Source organism: Brienomyrus brachyistius, chromosome 23 (assembly GCF_023856365.1).
Source record: "Brienomyrus brachyistius isolate T26 chromosome 23, BBRACH_0.4, whole genome shotgun sequence".
In the NCBI taxonomy this organism is placed as follows: domain Eukaryota; kingdom Metazoa; phylum Chordata; class Actinopteri; order Osteoglossiformes; family Mormyridae; genus Brienomyrus; species Brienomyrus brachyistius.
Window position 1 is genome coordinate 6,863,377 of NC_064555.1, and position 22,913 is coordinate 6,886,289.

At 44.9% G+C, this 22,913-nt stretch overlaps 1 protein-coding gene and 1 long non-coding RNA gene across 2 annotated transcripts in view; both read left to right on the forward strand.

The window, feature by feature from the left end:
* Positions 1-9,104, forward strand: part of nfatc1 (nuclear factor of activated T cells 1) — a 53,590-nt gene extending 44,486 nt beyond the window's left edge. The window contains exon 9 of the mRNA XM_048993838.1: positions 5,789-9,104. Within this exon, the coding sequence (XP_048849795.1) occupies positions 5,789-5,844 (56 nt within the window). The 3' untranslated portion in view covers positions 5,845-9,104. The remainder of the gene's footprint in view (positions 1-5,788) is intronic.
* Positions 9,105-12,380: 3,276 nt separating this feature from the next.
* LOC125719220 (uncharacterized) lies at positions 12,381-17,544 on the forward strand. Its single transcript, XR_007385040.1, has 4 exons — positions 12,381-12,812; positions 13,151-13,250; positions 16,189-16,322; positions 17,147-17,544. It is a non-coding gene; the product is annotated as an uncharacterized LOC125719220 (long non-coding RNA).
* Positions 17,545-22,913: the final 5,369 nt, after the last annotated feature.

Sequence of the window (22,913 nt, forward strand, 5' to 3'; positions counted from 1 at the left end):
GATTAGGAACGGTTCTGTGTATTTCTGCCCCTGGTCAGTTGCTCGCCCTGCCCTTACTGGGAAAAATAAGTCCACCTTGTGCTGTTGGCTGGTAAACTATGCTTAGCATTCGCATATAAATGCACGATTCTGCTAAAGCCATTACTGACCACCCCCCCCCCCCCCACACATCAAGACTAAAACCAAATTCTTGGTGGAAGTGAACGTTTTCAATCTCTCCGTCATCCTTATTTTCTCTAATCGCCATCTCACTCCAATTACCAGGGCCCCCCACTCTCCTCTTTGTTGACGTTGGCGGGATGCAGTATTTTACGTAACAAAGTAGGCTGCTGGGATAGTGCTGTAATTTACCGGGCTTGGGTGTGGGATTTGGGGCTGGGGCCAAATCGTCAGCACATCTCTGGTCCACCTATGAGCCAAGACAGTTTCATGGCAAATGTGGGAGCACTGAAATGCAAGGTGAGGCTTCAGTGAATACCACCCCCCCCCCCCCCACACACACACACACACACCAATGCGTTGGTGTTGCTGAAGTCAGTACCATAAAAATAACAGCGGGAAATACTTTTTGAAGTAGAGGTTTTCTTTGTATTAAACACCCTCCTGATCATGAACGAGTAATTATGGGGCCCCGAGGACTTAACATTTAATGAGGATTCATAACCTTTCACCATTTTACTATCCAGCAGTGATTCCAAGCCATGTAAACTGTAAATAAGAGGGTCCCTGGCCTAATAAAAGTGTCAGTTTGCCTGAAGTTCCAGTACATCTTATGTTGCCACTAGTGTCCAGTAGAGCCAGAAAACGCCATTGTCTGTAGCTGAAGATGAAGTGTACCAGGCAGACCAAGTCATTTCAGTGACTAATGGTCGATTCTTTGGAAATAATTCAGATAGATGTGAGCCCCCTGTATAAATAACACTTTTTCACTTAAAAAGTCACCATTTTCAACTGCCCTTGTAACATACATGCTGAATATATCTGTTAGACAGATTTATTAGAAACGTGTGCAAATACCTTTCTGCCAAATGAATATTATGCTTTTCATTCCTTTTCAGCATTGGTCGAACCCGGATCAATTTAGAAATGTGTAGCCTTTCGAATTCGTGAGACAGATATACCATAATGTATGCAGGTGACACAATGAAGTTTGTCTAGCTTAGTCAATGGTCCTGACTGATCGATTAAATTATGGTGTGTCTGTGTCTGTGTGGGTATCTGAAATTTGGTAAGAAAGACATTCTTTTAGGCTGCAGCATTAAGATAGCGAGCGGCCGTTTCAGAAGTGTTGGATGAGAGGATGGGAGCTAGATAAGGAGAGATGTGCACTTCACTATCCCTTAGTGGAGCCACAGATGGAGACGGGTGGCATCCACCAGGAAGGGGATGTGAGACGCCAGTAGGAAAAGGGCTGAATCTGTTGTGTAAAGCAGCTGGGGCCAGTTTGAGAACCGCTCTGCGGAAGCGGTTTGATTTAAACCGGGACTAATCGTTCGATGTACATATTTGCAATAGCTGACTACTGCAAAAGAGTGGAAAAGCTGCCCATTCTTCTGTGTGAAACACACAAGTCCTCCTGGTCACTTTTCTATCTAATAGTGGGAGCACGAAGGACAGCAGGTCCAGTTTTCAGCGTCCAAAGCCTTTATTTCCCTTTATGAGCAAGAAGAACAATCGCTGCCAGTTTTGGAGGGAAAATGGTCGATGATTGTCTGCCTCTATCTCGCTGTCTCCAAAACTCTCGCTTTCAGATTCCCTTATCAAGATGTCAGTGACGCATTCATTAGGCGCTGTGAGACACAGCAAACGTCTCCTCTTTTCTGAAGAATGTTTTTTGGAAGCTTTCTTATGTGACGCTGCCAGTAAACATTTCGAACAAATGTGGACGTGAAAATATAACATCTGCAGTTGCAGTGTAAGACCTCTGCTCAATATGTCGCTCCCGAATTGGGTAATTATTCCTGATGTTTAATCTGATGGGCTCCAAAAGCACTTTGGTTTGTTGTAGTCTGATACAGTCTAACATATGAAGTACAGTCAGTATTATGAAACATCACAAAAATTCAGGCACTTGTCTGCTTAAATTTCCGATGTGTAGAACAGGGTTCCCCACTTCCGGCCCTGGAGAGCCAGAATGCAACACAGTCTGCAGATTTCCCTGCCCAAGGACACCTACTAAACCTGCTAATTAGCTGATTAAAATGTGTTAGAGCAGGGAACTCTGCAATCTGTGTTGCATTCTGGCCCTCCAGGGTAGGAACTGGGGAACCCTGCTATAGAAGTTCCACAACCAAATGCGGAATGAAGTTGACTTTCTCGCTGTTCCGCAGCAGTAAGATTACAATCTTCTTGGGTCTCTGACACAATCGGTGGACCACTAGCAATATTTCGTGTGAATATAAAAGATGAAGCCTGACCGATTAGGTTCTCACTGTAGCCCCAGTCCTGCAGGGACGTGGGGGTTTTAAGTCTGATGTAAATATATTGTAGGTCGACACACGAGGAAGAAACACAGACACTAAGGTGAGTCATTAGCTATGAAGATGATAGAGATGAGGGAACCGGAAACCCCGGCATTCGTGCCAGTGGCTTGTGTTGCAGATGCAGAAGTGAACAAATGAGAAACATAAATTCTACTGCCAGGATTCATAAAACACTGTTATTTAAAAGAAACCCATTAATATCTATCTGGGTCAAGCTGAAGCCCGTGTACCGATCCAAAAAAACCTAATTTTATGGCTTTTTCTTCTCCCATGACACAAATGTTCCCTCGCAGCAGATGACCGATAAATTCACTATGGCCTAAGACTTTCCTGTAGCAATATCAATAGGTTGTCCATTCTTGTTGCTCCTTAGATGTAAGACATGTTTAATGTCACATATTTTCTTTGTCTTGGCACGACGAGATATTTGTGAAATTACTTGAGTAGTTATTGAACTTGCAGCAGAAGTTTCTTTAGTGTTTGTATATTAGGTGATTGATTGTTATGCGGTCAGAGGACTGAGGCTTGGTTTTGATCCGCCAGGAAAATGTAGGGAAAATTCGGGGTTAAAACCCCGGAGATCTGTATTAGTCCAGAGACTGGCCGACTGGGCCCACCCCAGGCCAAGCTAGCTGGGTATCTGGACTGGGCCGAAACGGGGAGAGTCTGTGCTTGGAATCACCGAGACAAAGGATGGGTTCTTCAGTGCTTCTTCGGGGTGAAATCCAGGCTTTGCAGCGATGAACCAGCGCCTGACTGTGGGAGTTGGGGTCAGGGGGAATTCCTCCATGAGAGCCAAGGCCTTCCCTTGCCAGCGTGGCTCCGTGCTAATTCACCTCCCCCCCCCCCCCCCCATTCTATTGTTTCACTCCTTGGCGCAGTGGGAGTCAACTTGGCCTGCGACTGGCTCAAGGAATAGACTGCAGCTGTGCAGATGGTGGGGGGCGGTAAATCTAGCAGGAGCTGCACCGTTTGCTCAACCCTACACTCCAAACAAATCACACTTTGTTCCCCTGCTTCTCCTACAGGCCAGAGCAGGAGGACTTCCACATGGGTATCACGTTGACGGCTGCTGCATACCTCGCTTCTGCCTCCATCTATTTTTATAGTGTTTGCAGAACGTTCGCTTAGCTGCTCCTCGGTTCATCTGCAGCCTTCTAGCAGCAGTATATAACCGTGTCTTCACCCTGGCTGTTTTCAGAAGAGTCTAACGGTCACCCTACTGTAAACATGAACTCGTACTTTAATGCTCGTATTTAATGCAAAGATGCTATATTTCCACCAACGCAAGTGCCTTACTCAGATTCACTGAGGATCCTGGCCACTTTCTTGACAGTTAGGTCCATCTCACCTTACAAACCGTCCGCAAAGCAAGGCTTTATTTTTACCGGCAAGTGTGGCAGGCCTGATCTACGCTCACACAGCAGATCAGGCCTGATCTACGCTCACACAGCAGATCAGTCCTGATCTGCGCTCACACAGCAGATCAGGCCTGATCTACGCTCACACAGCAGATCAGGCCTGATCTACGCTCACACAGCAGATCAGGCCTGATCTACTCTCACACAGCAGATCAGGCCTGCCACAGAACTATATTGGTGACCACAGATCGCTCGTGAACCATCTATGCCAAAACTTAGAGACTTGAAGGGTCGAAGTTCTAGGAAACAAGAAGCCGTCTGACCTGGGAAGTGTCTTATTTTTCTCATAGATATGCAAGCTGTTGAGACACCATGATCCGTTTGCTTGTTATTGCTTGATTTTTGACTCTTTAAAGGATTAGTGCTTGATGACAGCGTACGGTGTAAAAGTCCCAGAAGAGAGAATCATGCGGCCACGCATTTCCTCTCACGCAATCTTTGCTTATACATGAGTGTCTTTGTGCTTCTCAAATCGCCGGGATGTGTATCTCTCCCTAATCTCTAACCTAAACATATATGTAATAGTATCAGTTAGAAGTAAATAACCGCAGACTGTGATAAAAATCAGTGCTGGTCTGAAACACTGAGACAAACGTTTGTTCTGCATGTTCGTTCATAGAAGCATTATTGATGTCACATACTTAGGTGCATCCTGGTGGAAGGTTGGGGGCTTTTTACGGGCTGCATCTGAAAGTGGTCCTGCCTGATTAGTCTGAACAGGATGGATTTTAAATTATAACGGCGACCTCTGAAGACTTCCTGCATTTCATTCACAGATCTGGGGTAGGTTAGCCTGTGACGCTGCCCAGCATCGCTTGTACTGCTCTTGTAGGTTTTCACACAAGAAGCTGACCTTCTTGCAGCTAGGAGATATCGGAGCCAGTAGCCTGGGTTGTTTTCTTGGATGTCCAGCAGCTGATAAAGAGATTGAATGTGCTTTGTGTGGAGGACGGGGCACTTCCTGTCCTGACATGGCTATGGGCTACTGGTGGATTCCTAGGAGCAGCCTGCTGGACAGCCACACCCTATCTGTCCCTTATCACCATGCTGATAGGTGCACTCGGGTTCCCTTCGAGCCACTCGGCCTCCGCTGGCTCGTCATTTCCATCTCATCTGCCAAAGAACACAGGCGGTAAAGCGGCGATTGGCCTTCTCGAGTGTGGGAACGGTGTGGGCAGGAAAACAGGAAAGACAGGAGCCTTAGGTCCGTTAAAGTGACCTTTCTCACTCGGCTTTGCTATCAGATACAAACTCCGGACATTTTCAGACACCATATCCACTGTCTGCAGATTTTGGCACCTGAGAGTACGACGAGTCTCATGCCGATCGAGATAATATGTGAAAATCAGTTTCTAATACAATGTGTTTCTGATTCACATAGATACAGAAATGTGTTTCAAATCAAATCTCATTGATCAGGAGTTATAAACAGTACTGCCCTACAAAGGAAAAGCAGCATAACTATGCTGACACTGAAACTGAGAAAATTGGCATTTTGCCTCGATTCTAGTGTATGATTTTGTAATTACTGTAATTTTCACACTCCATTTTCTTGAAAACCAAGTGTAATTGACCTACGATAATTTATCGCGAGGTTTTGGTAAAAAATGCAGCAGTATATTTTTCCTTCACAATGCAGAGTAACTTACTAAAGTAACTGCTCCAAAGATATAGGTGACAGTTGTTTTCTTTCTTTTTAACTGTAGTGCATGTGTGATTATCTTTTAAATTCTTGCATTTTCACAGGCTTCAGTACGTATGGTATTCCTGCACTTTCGTAATGGTCGTGTCAAACTCATTCAGCATGTATTTCATCTTCAAAGGTGCATTGACCTCTCCGCGTTGGCCACCATTAACACGTCCGTCTCTCTCTTTCCTCCACAGTCAATGAAATCATAAGGAACGACCTGTCCAGCATATCAGTACATGGGCATGCATAACCACTGCGGGCTCACCAGAGCAGACGCAGACCCAGGAAGGGAAGAAGATGTGATCTGGAAGAGTCAAAAAGTGTGTCTTTGTTGACCCCAAGACAATGGAGGACTGCGTGTGAAGAGACTGTTACGTTCCACGGTAAATAGCGACTGAATCTCCAGTCAAAGAGCAGTTTAGTCTGCGGACCAAGAATCTTCTTTTTTTATTATTTTTGCAAAGTCAATCATTGTGTGAGAAAGAACAGCAGGATTCTGGGTGAACCTACCGAGAGGGTCTCCCAGTGATGCGTGCCTTAGTCTACCAACAAAACAAGGATGCTGAACCTTTTCATTTGCATTAAACTAAAATGTTTCCTCTTTCATCGCCATTCAGATTATTGGGTGTTTACATAAAAACGACAGAATGTCATAAGAAGGGTAGATCATCGATAAGCCAAGGCCTCTGAGGCAAAAGAACCTACAGATTCGCAGAAAAACTGGAAGAATTTTTTAGTGCCTTATTTTTGAACACTTTTGTAACACTGTGATGTATATGGCTTGGTTGTAGTGTTTTTAGCTTGCTTGCTGTATGAAAATGGGATGCTTAAACATTAGACAGCACACAATTCACCTGTTTTAAGTACAGTACCTAACAGTGTTGTAGACGTCCTGTAATGTATACAGAAAAGTAACAGACATTCTGTGGAAAATTACAATCAGCTTAATTCGACATTTTATTTCACAGCATGCAGAATAAACGATTTTTTGTTTTTTTTTTACAAGTTTACAACTGCATATATTTCAGATTAGTTAATGTTTTAATTTTTTATATATATTGAGGCTAAAGTACAGTTTATCCAAAGAATAATCAGCCCCAAATGTATCCTGCCTTTAGAGATATTTACAGGGCTTGAACTGGAGAAGTACACATTCTAGCAAATCAATAAACTGTCTTCATTTAAGCTAATAAATACAGTTTTAGTGTCTAATCCAACAGATCTGCTGAAGTTCAGCAGATTAGCCAGAGAATTTATGTAAAGCAATGTTGGATTCTCGATGATCTACTGCTATCTTAAGCTTTTTACTTTCTTTGCCTTAATCTTTCTATCCAGCAGTTCGTTTGTAAATTTTTACGGTTATTCTTACCATTTACATTATGCACACACACCTATAGTTATTTTTGATCCGCTCTTCACATGCTGGTAAGTTATTCCTGCTTGTACAAAGGGTGCGTGCTCTGTTTGTGAAAGATTTGTTCCCAAAGTAGATCTGAATCACAGAATGTAGCATTTTGAAGCTGACTTATGTAGTTGTAATTCTCGAGGAGCTTAATCTAATGAAGCTAGTCAGTGCTGAGTTACAGCAAAAAAGGAATTCAGGTATCCAACTCTAAAGACTGAGGTGGCATCCAGGTAGCGATCAGGAATTTCCCTGTCTTGGCAGAACTCTGCACTGTAATGGAATCAAATATCCAAATCTGATTAATGCTGCAAACTGACTAATGTTGTTTGAAGAGCAATCAGCAATCATCACATCAAGCAGAAATACTTTTGCGAGTATTTATCACTTCAAAGAAATGGCTTTATTTTGAGGTTAATGCTTTCTTATATTAAATCTACCTGTGACACATTATGTGTAATTTGGTGTTTCACAGAGGAAAATTAGTTATTCAAATCTGATTTTTTTCTCTCCTAAAATGATTGTTTTTCTTTAAAACTCATCGTTTTCTTAAACAAATTATGTGCATTTTCATGTTTTTGTTTGTTTTTTTTCTGTTTGTTTCGGGTGGGGGGGTGCAACAAGATAGCAATAAATAATTTGCTCGCAACCAAAGGTTTTTTCCTTTGGGAAGGAAATAATTGTTCAAGCTTTAATTTCTAGCTGTTCTAACCATTAGCAGTAGCTATAATGCCTTTTAAACTATGTACGCACTTTAAATATTGATAGTAAACTGTCGTTCCTGCATCCGATCAAATGAATTTTGTCAAAAGAAACACAGAACATTTGACAAAAGTTAACCACAAATTTTCTTCTTGTAGAAGATCAAAGATCTTCAGCATATTATAAAATTGTGTGTATCTCCTTGCCGCATATAGAATCCAACCCTTTTCTATTATTATCTTTCTGTAATGGCTGATTATATACAGTGTATCCAGGCTGAATAGATGCCTGATAATCATATATTGTGCCTTATCCTTCATTGTCTGTTTGTCAGGAGTGTTATTAGCTTTGCTTGTTCAGGCATATGGTGAAATTACGCCTCCTTAAATATGAAATATTTATGGGGATTCAAGAAGTATTCTACAGGTCTTACGCTCCATAACATTAGCATATACAACGGCACGTAAGCCATATTGTCGATGTCTGCTAATGTACTGTGAAATCGTAACCAAACCGTGAGGGAAGATTTAACAAAACAATCTGACACATTGTTGCCGTTACAACTGGTGCATGACATCAAAAGAAGCAAACTCAGCATGGTTTTGGTGCAAATGATTGACAGGAAAATGTTTTATTGATCTAATGTCCTCCCAGTTATGTCCTGGATAATGTAATAAATAAAATATACAATTTAAAAAATGAAACAAAGACATTTGATTTATTTAAAGTGCTTAATATATTCACATTGCATCAGTCTATTTTCCATTCCAGCGACAAACTAAACAACCACTTAAAACTTTGTGAAAACTACTCCTTAAAATTCATAGATAATGAGCATTACAAAAAATAAATAGCAAGTTTCATACTTGACTTGCTTGCCATTGTCACGCAGCGATTTCCCTTCCAAAGCAGTAACTCCTGTTTATTCTCAGCTAGCCAGGGTGTTTTTCTTTGTTCTTAGTTCACCTACTTAACTTATCCTGTCTTAATATCCCTAATTTTAACTGAGCCTTCTGCTATTCTGGAATGATTTTGCTAAGAATTTGACCACCACTGGTCAGAGGGAACCACGAGGACGGGGAGGGGGTGTCATGGGAGGGGTGTCGGGCTGCTGTCGGCACACGCCGGGCTCCTGTTTGACACCTGCCAGGACCTGCCCACCTTTTCCGCCACCGTGAGCGGTACTGAGTGAGGACAGTGAAGGCAGGGCTGGTCCTGGCTTTTCAAACCGCCCAAAAATAGCCCTTCTATTCCGAGCTGCAGTCACGCCTAGTCGTTTTTCATGACTTCTTTGTCTGTCCCTCCCTTTTTATTCAGAATAATGTTTAAATGCGATGGTTACCTCTGTTACAGATATGTTTCCAAATATGTTTTTGGCAATACAATAAAAAAAATCTGAAAAACAAGCCGCATGTTTCATATTTATGATATTAGTATGGTTGGTGTTTTTTAGCAGTTTAGTAGAGCTTTGGTGGAAACCAATTAAACATCACTACTCCCTTTCAAAAACGGAACAGCTGTAGTAATGTCTTCCAATCTGTGTAATAATTGTTTTTATATTTCATCAGAAACGCTACAGAAAGATGTGATGTACAGCACAAAGCTATTTTTTGAAGTGTGAATGAATTATTTCCCTAATTTTAGAGTTCCCTCTGCAGTCACTGGCATGTCTTTATTTATTCTGAAATTATCACAATAATACCTTCATACTTCACTTTCATGATCACTAATTGTTAACAATAATGTAAAATATAGAATGTTCCCTAACAGTCGTAAAAAATGATGACCTCAGAATCCCAACCAATAAAAACCTGTAGTAATTTTTTTAGTCGGAGTAGTTATGCACGGCATTATGGGAGGAAGGGCTCAGGGTGCAGCCAGAGGGTCAAGCCGGCCAATGAGCAGCGTGACAAAGCTGATCTGAGCTGAAAGTGAAAAGCGTGAACTAACCCAAGTGAATCCTCACAACCACGCAGCTGTAGTCATCCGTCTTTCAAGCGCTTATCCTGGTCAGGGTTGCAGGGATGGACTGTAATGAAACATTTAATGCAATATTTTGCTCAGGAAGAACAAGGAAATCAACTGTTTTCCTAAAAGCAGAATGGCTTTTCACTGCCGGTAATGCATCCTTAATGGTGATAAAGAGCATAAGCATGTTTTTTTTATTTATTATGTCAGTACCGACGTCCCGTCTGGGGAGTACCCCTGCCTTCTACTTTTCTCTATTTAGAATGGGTTCCAGCCCCCCCCCCCCACTTTGCAACTCTGCAGTGGATAAGTACTTGGAAGATGAGTCGATGGATGGATTTTTTTACATATAAACATTTTTTGAAACTGCGTATACTACATAACACATGTTGTTCAATTTGTTACATTCACCTGCTAATGCTAGTTAAGGCCTTGAAGGGCACTGACCCTATTCCAGGTGGCAATGGGCAGTGTTTCTGCACCCAGTCCTCGGGGACCCCCAGACAGTCCACATTTTTGCTCCCTCCTAGCTCCCCCCAGACAGTCCACATTTTTGCTCCCTCCCAGCTCCCCCCCAGACAGTCCACATTTTTGCTCCCTCCCAGCTCCCCCCCCCAGACAGTCCACATTTTTGCTCCCTCCCAGCTCCCCCCCCCAGACAGTCCACATTTTTGCTCCCTCTCAGCTCCCAGCGCACCTGTACCAGGTATGGTAGGGAACCCACACACATTCTATGGGCAAATTAGAGATACCAGTTAGTCTTTGGATTGCAGAAGGACCTATGTATTTCCACAGACATGCCATACATCACAAAGAGAACAAGCACTCCACACACACACATAGATTCTGAAGGCGAGGCAAGTGTCATCCACTGAGCCACATAAACTGTTGCAATATTATTATTATTGTTATATTTTAAATACAATTTTCCATGTAAATGTACATGACACCATAGCATACCTGAGTATAGTATAGTAAGCCTGTCAGCATGAATGGAAGATTAGCCAGCAGTCTTTAGTGTCACCTAGTGGTAATTTGGTAGTCATGCAGGATATTTTTATTGAAACATTTTCAAGATGGTATGTTGGCTAATTAAAAAAGCAGCAAAAGATGTTTGTGCTTTCACAATCAAATTAAGCCAATTATCTCAATGAAATTTTATGACAGACATGTCTGTATTGGAGAATGATTATAAAAATGGACACTAAAACCAAGTGTATTTCATATGTGTCTTGCTTATTTCATATGTATCTAGGGAAACCTTCCGTCTGCAACTATATTGTCAAATTTGATTTGCGCACATTTATTGTGAATCTTTGCTAAAGCTTTTTTTTATTTTTCTGTAGGGTATCACGGTCGTTTCTGACCAGGTATCGGTACTGTACAGATGTGCCCAGAATTTGCTAAATCCTAGAGGGGACATCATTCGCCTAGCTGAGAGTGAGACGTCAATTTCTTGTCATAGTGGTGTAATAGTGCAATTATTACATTTACTGTAATGGTACTGTATTATTGTTACTGCATTTATGCAGTTGTGACCAGAAATTACCCAGCATTTTAACCTTTATACCATGAATAAAACATGCATTAGCTACGGTAGTGTTGGATTTCAGGGCTACAGCTAGGATAAGATTTAAGAGATTTATGGTTAATGCTAGAGTTAGAGTTAACCCTAACCCTAACCTTAAAAGGAAGCCCAACCCTGCTTGTGCAAGATCTCATTGAAAACCCAAGGAGATTAATAAGAAGACGGTCTGCCCATTGTTGCTATGACAGCCAGTACCCATCCAGTGCGGCTATGCATTAGATACGGGAACATGGCTGATGAGACCTGCTGCCATTCAGGTTGGTTTTGCTGTCTGTTCCGTCTGGCTGTCAGCTCAGAGTCGATTTCGGCAAGCAGTCCTCTGAGCTGATACCATAATGTAGGTTCATGCAGACGTGTGCCTCCGGTCCTTTCCCACGTTCTCCTCTACTTCTGTACCCGTAACCAGACACTCACTGGTACCGTTTCCTTCCTATTTTGGCTCAACAAAACCAGAAACCACAGCATTTACCTACTTTTTAAGTATTAGTCCCCAGTATGGAGATATCAGCTGTCTTCAGTGTAAGGCCTCCTACAAAAGAGCACATCTTCCACATCACATACTGTATGCATCAAGTGGTACAAGCAGGAGAAGAGGGATAAAGCCAAGTAAACCTGCGTGTCTACATATATATGTATTATCTGTTTGGTGAGGTTTTGAAACCACATCTTCCCATAAAGTGAATATCATTTGCAAATAAGTTGGCAGACCCAGATTTTTTGCATTGTGTTATCATTTTAATTAATTCACGTTCTCGTAGCCTTTATTTATTTGTGTATTTAAGTGTCAGGCATAATGGCTGTAGGCGACAAGAGACGGCAACAAGTTTGCACCCCCTCGCTCAGTTCGCTCAAAAGCATTCCCATTGCCCGGCTGCAAGCACGTTTGTCTTTATTTCCTCACTGATCCCCACAAAAAAATTCTTATTTCAACTAGTTCTCACACACAGTGCCGCTGAAGTGAAAATATTTTTGTGAGGCATAAATTTAATATACATAATGTCTGCAGTTTGGTTAGCCTACATTTTGGATAACATTGAAATTGATATTAACATGTACATTTGTAATAGTATCCATTCAATCTTAATTCAACCTGGTCCGGCTGGTGGTCCTCATCCAGGCTGCCTGCTATAACATCGGAAATCCACCAGATGTCGCTGTTTAATCTATCGAAATAGAAACACATTTCCCGAGACATTTCCGTCGTTGGCAAGTCGTTGGTAGATGTATTGAAATGGCTCGCGGGGACACTCAGAATTTTTGAATGAACTGTGCTGGGAACAGTAACAAATAAAGCTAAAAAATAATGTAAGCTTTTTTCAGTAAATTAAAAGAAGTCTTGCCTTCATGGTGTCTCGCACGGTTTCCCATTTTTGTCTTAACTTCCGAAACAGTGCCCCTCCCACAGCGACACGTACACAGTGACGTCATCGTTCTACCCTTTCGGCACTAAGTGCGATGTCAATGCAAGACGGTTTTTGGTGGGACCGATGTGAGCTCCAGGCTCCAGCCGAGCACCAGCACCAGCACCAGCTTCCGGCCAGGGCTGGGCGTGAAAGAGGTATGAGAGAGATGCCCCATGCCGTTCATGAGCAGAGGCAAATTAGGCACGGTACCTCCGCGACTGACATGATTTTATTTGCACTGGGCGGTCTCTTTCAAAATAACTAAACTTAAAATGTCTTACAAATCAAAGTAGTCCAAAGAATCACAGGTTTATTTTAAAGAGTAGGAAAAATGAATTCCATGCCTTCTGCACTGTCCGCCAATGTGATGTAGAGGTGAGCAGCCGAGATGGACGGAAAAGGCTAAAATATCGCATTCACCTACCGACTTATAAGCAATTTACTGTACGATTTTCACCTTAAAAATGATCATTTTTCCCCTTTTTTGTGCCAGGTATTACGGAATCATCCTGTGTGGCAAAATAAAGCTCAGATTTCTGGACTAAACTAGACTTAAACATAGCCCTGCAGTGAACTGTGAACCCAGATCCCAGGTTTGTACCGAACCGTGAACTTGCCGCGTGCTGCCCTTTACTGGCCATACCAGCTCTCTGATCCTCAGATGTGTAACTAGTCTGGCTTCTCTATCCTAAGTACTCCTGTACGGGGCTTGTAACAGCACAGTGGTGCTGCCATGGCTAATTCCCCAGTCAGAGAAAAAGCATCAGCCCCTCCGTTACATGGCGACAGAGAGAGATCATCCTGCGGCTTTGTTGGCACCATTAGGTATATCACTGTGGGCCTACCTCCTGGACCTGGACAATCCAGGTTAGGGTTCATATTAGGGTTAGAGCTTGGGTATAACGAAATGAGGCCAGGGGACATAGCAGACCCAGGTGCAGGAGACTGCGAGGTTTATTAATGAAGCCAAGAAAACAGGATGCAAATTGTGGGGCAAGAATCGTAAACCGGGAAACTGTGCTAAGAGGGTCAGAAGCCAGGAGAATTAGTCCTACAAAGAGTCACAAGACCGGGAGCACCGGGTAGAAAGGGCGAGCAGGGTCTGGTCGGACAGGTACGGGCAGGGCAGGAACAGGTTGGGCGAGTTAAGCAGGAATGGGCAAGCAGGATCAGGTCAGGCAGGTTGAGTAGGAACGGGCAGGGCAGGATCAGATCAGGCAGGAATGGGCAGGACAGGATCAGATCAGGCAGGAATGGGCAGGACAGGATCAGGTTGGGCGAGTTAAGCAGGAATGGACAAGCAGGATCAGGTCAGGCAGGTATAGTAGGAACGGGCAGGATCAGATCAGGCAGGAACGGGCAGGATCAGGCAGGTCGGGCTGGAATGGGCAGGACAGGATCAGATCAGGCAGGAATGGGCAGGACAGGATCAGACCAGGCAGGAACGGGCAGGGCAGGATCAGGCAGATCGGGCAGGAATGGACAGGTAGGATCAGATCAGGCAGGAATGGGCAGGACAGGATCAGGTTGGGCGAGTTAAGCAGCAATGGACAAGCAGGATCAGATCAGGAAGGTTTAGTAGGAACGGGCAGGAATGGGCAGGACAGGATCAGATCAGGCAGGAATGGGCAGGATCGGATCAGGTTGGTCAGGAAAGGGCACCTCAGGATTAGATTAGGCAGATCAGGCAGGAACCGTGTGAAGCCTACTGGCCCAAAAACTGACTGACCTCTTTATTGGAGTTTTTGATACCACTCAGAGATGCTAGTGTGGGTTTGGGGGTGGGGGTCAGGTTGCCTTAACAAGGCTGGATTAGAGTGCCTATGGCAGATGGACCAGCGCTGGGGGGAGACGGGCAGGAACTGGGTCAGTCCTACACCCCTAGATAAGGGGCAGGCACATAGGGAAGGGATACACTAGGGATGGTAAGATTCCCTGATCCGCATCGGTGTATTGGCATAAAACTTCACGATAGGGCGACCCGCTTAAATATATCTGCACCGGCTATAACTGGGGGATGCATAGTTTCTAATGCCTTTCCATCTGCAAAATGCAGTTTATTAATGCCGAATAGTGAGTTAAACCTTTTAAAAAAATAATGTGGTTTTCACCTCAAATTTATGCTTCCAGACCAGAGGAGGGCAGCCCTTTTATCAGGGTCCTGCTTGTGTTTGTAACCTGTTGTGTGTCTTTTCGTGTCTCGTGTTTGAAAACGCAGGATATGGGCCCTGGCTGGTTCGACTTTTAGGGCAATAAAATTGAGCCATTTGTATGTTTAAATGTGTGTTCAAAGTATGCTTGGTAATGAGCTGGATGACAGATGTTTATTTGGTTAATTTAAAAGATTTTGATTAAATGTAATATGTAATATGCTTTAGAAGTGGCGGTACCCGCTATGAGGAGCTTAATTATCAGTGAGTTAGTTAGCTCTGTATAACTAACCATCCATCCTTCTTCCAAACCGCTTATCCTACTGGGTCACGGGGGGTCCGGAGCCTATCCCGGAAGCAATGGGCATGAGGCAGGGAACAACCCAGGATGGGGGGCCAGCCCATCGCAGGGCACACTCACACACCATTCACTCAAACATGCACACCTACGGACAATTTAGCAACTCCAATTAGCCTCAGCATGTTTTTGGACTGTGGGGGGAAACCGGAGTACCTGGAGGAAACCCCACGACGACATGGGGAGAACATGCAAACTCCACACACATGTGACCCAGGCAGAGACTCGCACCTGGGTCCCAGAGGTGTGAGGTAACAGTGCTAACCACTGCATCACCATGCCGCCCCGGGCATAGTGTATAATATATGAAATATATAATCTCTATACTATTAAAAATGTAAATATTTGTGAGATATATATACAGTATATATATGTGTATGTATATATGTGTGTGTGTGTGTGTGTGTGTGTGTGGGTTGGCATGTTTCACATATGGGGACCAACCCCCCCGCCCCTCAGGGTTCTGCGACTCTGCTTCACTGTTAACAGTAATTCATGTAAACAGGCTGCGTTTCTTCCAGCTCCTTTATATGATCAATAAATTTGTGTAAGAGGATAAACAAGGCAGTAAAATTTAGAGAGCTGCATGACACGTATAGAACCTAATGATGGGAATTATGTCTGGCTGTTACAGTAGCAGAGACTCTATATACAACCAGCGCCTGCTGGCCCCTTTGAAAAGTGGCAGCAATGAAGCTATAAAGCATCTGCACCTCCGATTCATTAATACCACGATTAAAACAGGAATGTTCTATGCATCCATATCTACCTATCTAACCTATCTAAACGCACATATAGGATACAGGAACTCTCTATATGCGCCCCGTCACCATGGATACTCTGCACAAGAACGTGTTTGCGTCAAAAAGACATTTTCCGTCGTTTCTGGGGTCCATACAGTCGTTTTGGTGAAAGATTAGAAACGCGTCAGCATAAAAAGCATTGAAGTACAGCACCGAACCGAGGAGCAGCAGCTAAGAAAAGACCGCTCACTTTAGCGATTAATCCCACCCTCCCGTCCAGGGCTGGGGCAACCGCCTCCATGTCTCCTGGAACACAACCGACGCCGGCTGCTGGAGCCTCATGCCATCTGGACCAAAGCCCACAAAGAGCAGGACAACCTGGAAAGGCTCTGATGGGTCAGCCCCTGCAAATCGGTATGTTTCCCTCAGCCTCAGGAAATTCATAGAGCTTCCAGCCTTTGTGCTTTCTGTAGTGTCGACGTCGGTCTGTTTTCCTCACTTAACTTGAGAGTAAATGGCATCCTGCTGCATTAGGGGTCATTTCAGAAAGGGGACAGGACACTGTGTGTCGACACAGGCATCAAGCTGCACCCTGGGAGGGTCTGTGGAGGGTTGTGAACTTCCTGATGAGGCCATCGTTAAAGCTGATGGGATATTGGCATTTACGTTCCTGCTCTCTGAGCCTCGATCCCTTCGTCTGGATCAGTCCGTCGGATAAATGTTTTCTATGCGTTTCTCCCAACTGTGTTCAGGGAGGCCAGCTCAGACCGGCAGATTTAAATTTATCTGCTTCGTAGTCGAACCTCAGGAATCAAATGTGAAACGCAAACGTAAGCCTCCCTCTCGGAGAGACCAGCCGGCAGACCTGTGGCGTATGGCAGTTGGTGGGGCAGCCTGACAGACGGAGAGGGCCGGGGGGGGCTTGCTGCCGCGACATAGCCACGCTGTGCTAATCAGGCGGAACGCACAAAGAACCAGCTAACCCTTAATTCACTGACATTGGGGTTACCAGGTCCCTCACCCATGGTAATTCACATAGTCCTAATACATATGTGTGGAATTTATGGTTTGCAGTATTGCTCTGATAATCTCTTTGTTTAATCAATTCCCTGTATTCTCACCGAGTTCCGGTTAAATACTGGCAGTCTGATCTTTATTTATTTTTTGTCTTGTCCTGAAATGTACTGAAAAGAACGTGGGCTGAAAATTTGGTGAAGAGTCCCTCTCTGTGGTACCAGGGAAATGGACTGTGTGGCCAGAGGGCTCCCCCTGCAGGCTGGCACCAGACAAGAGGAAACGGACTATTGGCTGCTGATGCGCACGGACCTGCGTGACCCACAGGATTCCCGGGATCTTATAGAGACTCCGTCTGCCAAACCTGCCATCACTTCCTCACCTGCGTGTGGGGCTCATGTCTCTCTCTCTCTCTCTCTCTCTCTCTCTCTCTCTCTCTCTCTCTATTACTCTCTCTCTCCCTCTGTCTCTCTCACTGTTGTTCTTTTCCTTCAGTGATTTTTCTCTTAGATGTGGTCTGTCCTGGACTTTCCACCAAAACTGCCAGGGATCTGGAATGATGAACTTCTAGTACCAGATTGGTATTTTTCTGCTATACCTTTGAGAAAGGTACCCGTTTCAGTTAAAAAAAAAAAAAAAAAAAATATATATATATATATATATATATATATATATATATATATATATATATATATATATATGTATGTATCCATCATCCATTTATCAAAGGGGGAAATTTGAGGTCCAAAGAGTATAAATCCAGACCAATATTTTGTTTCAACCAACCAGTACTCTGTGACTGTGACTCTTTCTACTCAACTGGTTGGTCTGGTCTGGATTTGTACTCTCTGGACCTGGAATCTCCACCTCTGATCGCTATAACCTTCTTAACGATACCAGCAGCCTCCATTCACATTATTATACAGTCAGGTTCACATTTCTGAAGATGAGATGACCAATTTGGCTCGACAGCAACTTGTGATCATAACAAAAATATGACTCATAATCTGGAAAGATTGCATACATGATATTCTGCTGGACGTGCCAAAGAACGCGCTTAGGGTGGTCCTGCAGTAAGCTTGTATTCCGCTTCCCATCAGCAGATGGCAGACAATTAGAAATAACATAAGCCTGCCACGTCTCTGTCTTCATCCGCCCTCCCTGCTTCGTCTTGTTGGCCAAACGGACATCATTCAGAGAGACTTCAATGGATCATTTTAATCCCCGAAGCCCACTTGTATTTAGTCCCTCATTTACATTCTCGTGGTATGCCTTTATCTGTGCACCTCAAGTAAAGCTGAAGTTCAAGAGGATTATCCCCCCCAGTGTGGGCAGCCAGCAGTGCTCAGACGTGCCTGGCTATCCATCCTGTCTCTCTCTCTGTTTTCCGGTGGTATGCTGGTGTTAAGCTCGTCCTGCATATCTGAGCGGTCAGAAGACCTTTAGCCCAACCACTCACCAGAATTGGAGTGAAACCGTTCCACGGCATTCAGATGAATTCATGTTAGAACACGGGAGATAATTCAAAGGAGAGTCAATCATCCCACCCTACATGATGGATATTTATTATATGAATGGCGATAAGCCTGGCATCTTGAAGAAACCCTAATCTATCGTGTGATGAAATGGCTAGTTTCCGTTTGTGGTCACTTAATCTTTAATCGACAGCGGGCAAAGTAACCAAGATTCACGCTGTTCCCCATAATACACCAGCTCTGTGAGTGTAATGAGTGAGACGGAAATGGTACATTGATCATCACGTTACATTACAATAGACAGACAGACAGACAGACATACATACATTTGCATGGCCCTTCTCCCAATATGAAACTGTCTCCTATGCCTTATGGTGAATGGATGGATGGATGGATGGATGGATAGTTGTTCTGTCCTCGAAGAGCTTATGCTGAGGTTCTTTATTTAATGCCAGACAACTGTAATTAAGCTAATGATACTGGCTAGTAATTAGAATTTAAGTTCAAACTAATGAGAGTGATACTGGCAAGCAGGCGGTGTGCTGATATACACAGTAACAGAGAGGATGCTGTAGATCTATGTGGGGGATGGGAGTTTGGGGGGAGCGCGGGCCGGGAGGGGGCTGCCTGGGCACAAACTGTTTAGTTCTGCTCTGGTTGGCAGCAGCTCCTGCTGCATTTTCCCCATGTAGCATCAGGAATAGCAGCGGCGTGCTAATGGCATTTAATCAAGGCTAGTGGAAGTGAACGGTGGGGGGGGGGGGGGGGTGGGCTGGGGGAGAAAGAGGGGCTAATTTACTGATTAGTCCGGTCTCCAACGGGGGACGGGCACGATTTAGGTTAACTGCACTGGACGTTTTTGCAAAGTGTAGTATAGGGATGGAGAAGGCTGTCGAAATCGGGGGAGGCCCAAAGATGGGTCAAAACAGCCACCCCCCCGCCTAGTGGTGCTGTTCATAGTAGGTGATGCCTTCGGGGCTGGGGTGGGGGGCTTTAAGGCACGGTTCTCTGCCCTCGGAGGGCTGTGTCTCCATCGGTTTCTGCTCCAAACGTTTCTCCCAACTGTGTTCAGTGAGGCCAGCTCTGAACATCAGAATGAGCTCAGGACACCAGCACAGTCTCTCAAGCTAATGATGGCCACAGTCAGTCAGGCGGGGCGACACGGCCTCACACGGCCTCACACGCGAGACGGGCGACCCTCACGCCTGGCTGATGCAGGTGAGGTCTATAAAATAAAGCAATATGTCGATGTGTCACGTGTCATGGTCACCAAGGAAACGGGAAAGCAGTGCGATAAGAGTTTTGGCCAGATGACGATATCTGTGAGGACTCTACAGACTCAGTAGGTCACTGAGCCATTAGAGGCTGAAGCAGACGAATCACAGACCCAGCCGGGTCGGGATAACTGACACGAAACTGGACCAGTCAATAAATCGCAGTCCACTCCAGTTGAATTAAAGCTGCTGCCTGCACTCTTTTAACACAAAATGGCCTTGTGATGTGGATGGGGGGGGGGGGGGGGGGGGGGGGGGGGGGGGGGAATGGGGGGGGTGAGTCCACTGGCTGGCAATGAGTATAATTAATGGCAATGGGGACAGGATGACCCCAGTAGCACTACAAAGAGTGAGCTCTATCGTATATCGCCGGGCTCACTGACATATGTGGGGTTCAGTCAATAGAGTAGTAAGCTTTGGCTATTTTTGTTCTGAATTATATCATTTTGATCATTAAAGGTAGAAAAAGCTAATTTATTCAAATCTGATCGGTGTATCATGGGCCCCCGCCCCTGACCCCCCCAACCAGCACCTAACCATTCAAAATATTTCTGTCTGCCTCCACAGAGCGGGACACTGTCCGAACCTTGGCACTTGAAACCACAGGGCTGCATCCAAGAAGACAGATTTTTAGCAAAAAAGGGACTTAAACGACCTAATTGTATCTCATTAGGTTTTTTTTTTTACTCTCATTAGAATTCAAACCCTGCGGCCAAATGGTCCATTATTCTGCAAAGCGTGTTGTAGAAGCTGCCTTTGGATTTGGATATAGGGCCCTGAAACAGTCATGTCACGTTTATGTAAAATAAATTCATATCCTTTCCATTCCCAGCCGATAGCTGAAGCAAATTAAATGTACGTCATATTCATTCGGTCTACGTTTCGAATTTATCGTCGCTTTGCATCTTTCGCGGACGGGCTGGAGATGGATTCTCATATCCTCAGCATGCACACTGCCGAAAAAACAGAAAATCAGCATGTGAGCAGATAATACAGGTCATAATTAGCAGCCTATTTCACGTGTCCGTGGGGGGAGCGCACACAGCAGGCTGTCGCTGTGTTCCTGCTGCCTTCACCCCAAGTCACATGACGTCTCATTATATTTGCATAACAAGTCGTCATTGGGGCTGGGGGCACAGTGCCAGGTACAGTCACTAGAGGGCTCCACTTTCCCACTTCTATATTGCTGTAGAACTTAAAATATCTTAGCAGCTGAGAGATGAGTGTGTTCTCAGTCACCCCCAACCCCCCCCTTCCCCCTCCCCACCCAAGGGACTTCCCAACCCCTAAATGAAAATATCCACACTTTGTCAACACGTGCCGTCAGTGGCTGAGGACACATCAGGGACATATAGATCAAAGTCACAACATTCTCTCAATGTTGTTGCAACCTTGAGGCAGCTCTCTTCTCCTCGGCAATTAAAATTATATTTGACAAGCACAATGTGACAGAAAGTGCCGTCTGTATTATGGGCTGGACATACCCTGCACGCCAAACCTTCCAGTGCTTCTGCTCGTCTGGTGGTCGGAGTGGTGGGGGGGCAGGGTGTATCTTTACAAAGTTTTTCACCCGTGAGCAGACCGTCACGGAAGTGACCGGAAACGCAGATCGGCATTGACAGGTCGCCGGCCTGCGCGAGTGTCACTGTGGCAACCAGACGGGCGCCACCAGCACGCCTCTCGGCGCTGGTATTTATGGGAGCCCTCGTGGACACCCCATCCGAAGGTTCTGCGCTTCTCACGCTGGACAATCTCCGCTCCATTCAACAATCATCTCAGTATAGCCACCCCCCCCCCCCAACTCCTGAGCCAAGGCGCGGTATCGGCGCAGACGCTCTGTGTGTGCGCGCGTGTTCGTGCCTGTGAGGTCATCTCTTATTTCTTTTTTCTGAGAGCAGGGACCCTCCCCTGTGCCATGAATGATGATGAGAGGGTCCTATTCAAGGTTTGGGGGCGTCAGTCTGGCATTGGGGGACACGGTGCGTTTTGGCAGTGTTGTCACGGATCTGCACAGCCCCCCCCCACACACATACACACTCTCATGCCCTAGAGGGCTGAAATAAGTCCCTTTCTGTGTGAAGACTACAGGGGGAGAGTTGAGGGGTGTCTTTGAAAAGCTCAATAGAACCCTAAGCTCTGGTTCCCAGTGAGCTCGATTTGAGAAAAGCACTTCACCAAGGCTCCACTGCTGGGGAGGGAGGGGGGTCACTTCCTATTTCCTCTTGGGGTCGTCCTGGAGACACACAGAATTATCTGTGTTGCACATGAGCCGCTAGGTGATTGACAACCTTTGTCGGGACAAATCAGGTGACCAATCAGGTGACCGGTCAGGTGACCAATCAGTGATGGGACTGTGTGCTGGGAAGTGGAAAATTCCAAGAGACACATAATGTCTGCAGGACTGCCACTGAGCTGTCATGTGTGTACCGTCTACAGGGATGTATGTCCCTCATCGGGACTGTGGCATCTACGGGGAAAAACTCACGAGTGACGCTACGCCTTGTACAACACAATTAGCCTGGAAGACACTACAACCAGCTCACCGTTTTAAACAGAGACCTCGTCTCCTCTAACACACAAGAACACCAGCCATCCATACTGACAAAAAGGAGTTAAATGTTGTTTAAAAGGTTTTCTTTTTTTATAGAACTGTACCAGGGAACCTTTCCTATTAGCGCAGGGACCAGATGTGGGCTGTCTCAACACATGTGTTTTTCAGCAGGCTATAAAGAAATGGAGCGAACAAATCGTCACTGTAGCTTTAAAACGAACCAACGGCGTTACAAGAACCAGGCAGTTTAACCCCAGTGTGTTGTTTTCAAGCCCAGAGGGTGGAACGCCAAATGTTACACCTAATTTGATTTAAAAAATAGTCGAAATGAGACTGTGAGCCAGTCTTATTGTTCTACATAAAATCTCTACCCCCCCTCCCTCAGTGCATTGAGGTGGTGGAGTAATTTGGCCACCTGCTATTTGTCTGGGTTTAAGAGCTTTAGCTCTAAAAAAGAGAATGAGTGTCATGGCTCTTAGGATCTTTAAATGACCGATCCAGCACAGGACTCCCACTCAGGGTTTGAGACCACTGACACCATAGCCTAAATGGTCATCAATGGACACATTAACATTGTGTACGGTCTCTACAAACCACAGGGCCTGCATGACTTGTATACAGACTACTACTGTGAATGAGTATAATTTTGTGATATGCATTTGCACTGATGCTTAGTGGATAGTAAGGACAC